Below are 4,658 nucleotides of genomic sequence, written 5' to 3'. Positions count from 1 at the left end.
AGTAAATGTTTCAAGTCCTCTTAACTTTCAGCAAGCATTATTATTAGAGTCCTGAATTACTTAACCTCTCAATTGTTGCTATGTTTGAGTCCATTAGTGTAGCTATTGTGTCAGAACAGTTCATTGAGGGTTTTCTTTATTTTTGCCAAACATGCATAGGGTATCTGAGTATAGCAGCTGCCTTGAGTGCCTCTTGAAGGAGGCACCAATGAGCAGTTTCTACTCAGCATCACAGTTTCCATCACCATTTAAATTCAACAATTTAAAACTAATGGCTTTAAAAACTATTTTCATAAACACATGATACTCTTTAAAAATGATGCCCTCTGATGGCAATTGATCTTTCCTGATGTCAGGTTCAAGATATGTGACTTGAAGTCTTCTAAGAAGCATTCAGTTGTATTTCCTCTTGCTCCTTGTTTACTGTTCTCAAGGGCAAACATTGTTCCTTATATAAAACTGAATGTAAAATGCAATATATAGGGTCTTCCCTGTTAGGAGATACTAACTAATTAGGCATCTAAGTCAATATTATTCTTAGAATAATTTCTTGCCTTTACAATTTGCTTTTTCTTTTCTCTAAGATGGCCAACTCCTACATTTTTTTATAAAAAATAATTTTATAATTTAAGACATAGGACTTAATTATGGTGAAAACATGTCTAGAGACAATAGATAAGATTTCAGAAAGAAAAACATTAGATGTTCTCAAAAACACCTTCAAAATCTTAGTCATCTTTTCCTTTCAACAACCTTGTTTCTCTTCTGCTATGCAAGGGCAAATAACAACTGTATAGGGAAGTATTTTGGTCATGCAAAGTGGCAATCAAATACGTTTAGCAAAATACCGCTGTGGAGAAAGACAATATGGATCAACAATTCCACAGAATTTATGAAGAAATTTTTGTTAAATCATGCCCACACTTTAAAGGGATGTTTGGGAGCAAATGAGTTATTAACATATTATTAAAGGAGTTTTTTTTTTTGTTGTTGTGTTTGTTTTCTTCAGTTTAATGGTACTGACAGGAAACGCAGAGAAGTTAGGGAAAAAACAGTAACTGTCCAAGTGGCACACAGTGCCATAGGAGATGGAAAGTCATTTTCCAGAATGGATCTGTATGGGCAGAAAGCTTGATGTCATATTCCCATATATACATGATGAATCCAGCACTTTGTGCCTGTCAAGCCAGCCCTATGGAAACTTTTCTGAGAGCTATGCTGAAAGCAGGAACAACAGCATCAATATTGATTGTGGAGAGTAATTCACAGAGAGAACATTATGGTTGGGGGAAAAAAAAAAGATTTTCTGCTATTTTTGTTTAGAATACATAGAAAAATAAAGAGAATAATATGCCATTATTTGAATTTTCTTTAAAGATATATTATGTATTTAAAGATAATATTTTAGATGAGTAACAATAAAAAGTAATTAATATTGTAAATGAAATAAGAACTAAATAATATTGATAGCTAATATAGCAGAATAATTAAGAACATGAGCTCAAAACTGCTATTCAAACCCAGACTTTGTTATTTATAAATTATATAAATTTTCACAGATCATTTTTCTCTGATTAAATTTCTTAATCTATAAAACAGAGATGAAATGAGTAGGGCTGTGTTGTAACAAACAAGCTAGTACTATAAATCACTTAGAAAAGGGTGTGAGGCATAATGAGCACTCAATTAATACAAGCCATTATTATTATTCAAAGTACCAATACTTCATTTAAATGGTATGTCCCTGCAAAAAAGTACTAAGACAATCTTCAGGTATTTCTAAATTATATCCAGTAAACTGACTACTGGAATAAACTATCTAAAAGTAATAAGCTAGTAGCCTAGTCGTTAAGAGTTGGGCTGCTAACCTCAAGGTCATCAGTTCGAAACTACCAGCTTTTCTGTGGGAGAAAGATGAGGCTTTCTGCACCTGTCAACATTTACAGCCTTGGAAACCCTATGCAGAATCACTGTGAGTCGGCACTGACTTTGACTCCATGGCACACAACCACCACCACCATTGGAAATATAGGTTCCTGATGTACAGCTGTAGGATAAGCACTTGACTACTAACTGCAAGGAGTTCTGGTGTGGCACTGTTGGTTAATGTTCTGCACTGCAAAGTCCACTTTGAACCAGGAGGCCTGAGGTTCAAGTTCACCAGCGGCTCCTTGGAAACCCTATACTGGGTCACTATGGGTTGGAACCCAACTTGATGACACTTACCAACAACAACAACAACAAACTAACTGCAAAGTAGGCAATTCAAACCTACCAGCTGCTTCTCACAAACTCTGTACAGAGTGGTGATGACTTGGAACCAATTAGAAAGCGTTTAACAACAAGATTGGAAATATGTCCACAGGTGCTACTTAAAAATATTTCTCAAATGGTACCCATGTTTTGCTTTGATAATATATTCCTTTGGTAGTATACATCAATAAATGCTCTGAACACTTCAGAAAAGATAAAAAGTCTGTTCTTGCTGATTATATCTGAGAAGGTCATACTATGGGTATGAAATGGAAAGACACTTAGTTTTTCTTGTATCTCTCTTTGTGTTGTTAGAATTGTTTTTACTGTGTGTTCCAAAGAGAACTTCAAATTAATATTTTCTTTAATAGTATGCTGCTAATAGTATTTAGGAGTCCTGGTGTGGTGCTGTGGGCTAATGTGTCAGACTGCAAAGTCATTTAAACTGCAAGGTCAGTGGTTCAATCTCACCAGCTGCTCCTTAGAAACCCTACACAAGGTCGCTATGGATTGGAATTGACTCGACAGCACTTAACAACAACAATAGTATTTAAGAATGAAATACTATTAGAGGTATATAGTAAAATAAAATAAAAATGATATACTATTAGAAGATACAGTAAAAACAATTCTAATAACACAAAATAATGCATCCATATATTTCCCATATACTTTTTTTTTTTTAAAGTCAACACCATTTATTATCATTCATAAACATTATTTTAAAAAGTAGTTAACACGTGGGTCAGGCCTGTATGAGAAAAAACTCCAGCTTTGTACAGTTAGCTCCATTTACATCTGGGCTGGGCTCTCCCACATCAGGTGCAACAGCTGCACTTGTCCGATGCCCCTTTGCAGATGCAGCCCTGGGCACACTTGGCACAGCCCGTAGGGCAGCAGGAACAGCAGCTCTTCTTGCAGGAGGTGCATTTGCACTCTTTGCACTTGCAGGAGGAGCCAGAGCAGACACAGGAGTCACCAGGGGCGCAGGAGCAGCTGGGGTCCATTTTGAGCGAAGTGGGCGAGGTCGCAGACAGCTTTTGGACAGGATGCTAGTGTGGTGGAACGCTGCTGGTGTCCATGTTCGCACCAGTCTCTTTAAAGTTGCAGATGAGGGCGCTGGGTGTAAAGGCCTCCCATATACATACATATATATATATATATATATATATATATATATATATATATATATATATACACATACTTCCCTAAGCAGAGAGATTTTATTTTAACTTATCACTTGTATTTTGTTTCAATGATTTTTTTTTCTTTTTTACTATGGGAGGCACAGTCTTCAGAAATCTCAAGACAGTCAATTAGGCATGAACGTTAGGGAGCTTTTTCACTCTGGCATTAACAGCACTTTATACGGTCGTAGGACAGGGAGACACCCCAGTATCGATGACCTGATAAAGATTAACATCAATACATATTGTCAAGAGGAAAACACTCTGTTCTAGATTATTTTAAAAATACAGTTTTCCCAAATTTAAAGCGATATTGGCATCCCAGCCGCTCCTATCTCTGACATCAGTAAGGCCAAAAATGTTGGTGTAATACTAGTTTAATACAGCAAGGTTATACTAGAAATTGTGATTCAAGGTAGCAAGGAATCCCAAAATCAAAAGTACAGTTTTATTCAGAGGAGAAAGAAGTCAGGAAATATTTTCCAGGGCAGTTTCTAGGAATCTTGTAAAATAGCCTTCTTTTTATGAAGTGTCAAAACTGTTGACTGTGCATATTAAAAGAAACACACTTTTCCCATGTTTTATTTTTAACTTCTTTGCGTCAACCATTATCTAATTTTAACTTTGTCGCACAAAGATTTTTCAAGGATAGCTATTTTAAATCATTGGTGTTAGCACCAATATTTGGAGATACTTGACTTTCACCTATGTCCTATAAAAAGTAACCTAAGAGAAATAAAGTGCTATTTTGATAAATTCATTAGCTGAGATATTTTGCAGAAAATGTGTGCAGAATGAATTGTTTTTCTTTCCTTTAAAAATTCAAGTCATGTGTATTCATGCAAAACTTAATGAAATCACTTCAGTCATTTTGTAACTATGCCAATACTTGAAAAAGATAGTCTTCCTTTTTATAGAAAGAATAATGCTTTAATCCAAATTGTTTTATTCTTCTAAGGAGATTAAATTTACTTTAAGATAATGCCTCACATCTTCTGAAAAACTAGATCATGAAGAACTCAATAAGAAATTAGTATTTGTAATGCAAATTCCAAACTATTTATCCAATTAATATTATTCTCTAGCATAGTAATAATATTGTTGCTATTGTTAAGTGCTGTTAAGTCAGTTTCAACTCATTGTACAGGGTTTCAAAGGAGTCATTAGTAGATTTGATTCATTGTCCTTGGGGTTAGTAGTCCAGTGCTTATTTTACAG

General features: G+C 35.0%; 1 protein-coding gene across 1 annotated transcript; it reads right to left on the bottom strand.

Moving 5' to 3' along the window:
* Nucleotides 1-3,071: 3,071 nt before the first annotated feature.
* On the bottom strand, nucleotides 3,072-3,260 carry LOC102819438 (metallothionein-2-like). The gene has a single exon (XM_006871822.1). The coding sequence runs from the start codon at nucleotides 3,258-3,260 to the stop codon at nucleotides 3,072-3,074; it is 189 nt and encodes a 62-aa protein (XP_006871884.1).
* Between the last annotated feature and the right edge of the window lie 1,398 nt (nucleotides 3,261-4,658).

This window comes from Chrysochloris asiatica, unplaced genomic scaffold (assembly GCF_000296735.1).
Source record: "Chrysochloris asiatica unplaced genomic scaffold, ChrAsi1.0 scaffold00175, whole genome shotgun sequence".
Classification (NCBI taxonomy): domain Eukaryota; kingdom Metazoa; phylum Chordata; class Mammalia; order Afrosoricida; family Chrysochloridae; genus Chrysochloris; species Chrysochloris asiatica.
This window is presented reverse-complemented; position numbering and strand designations above follow the sequence as displayed.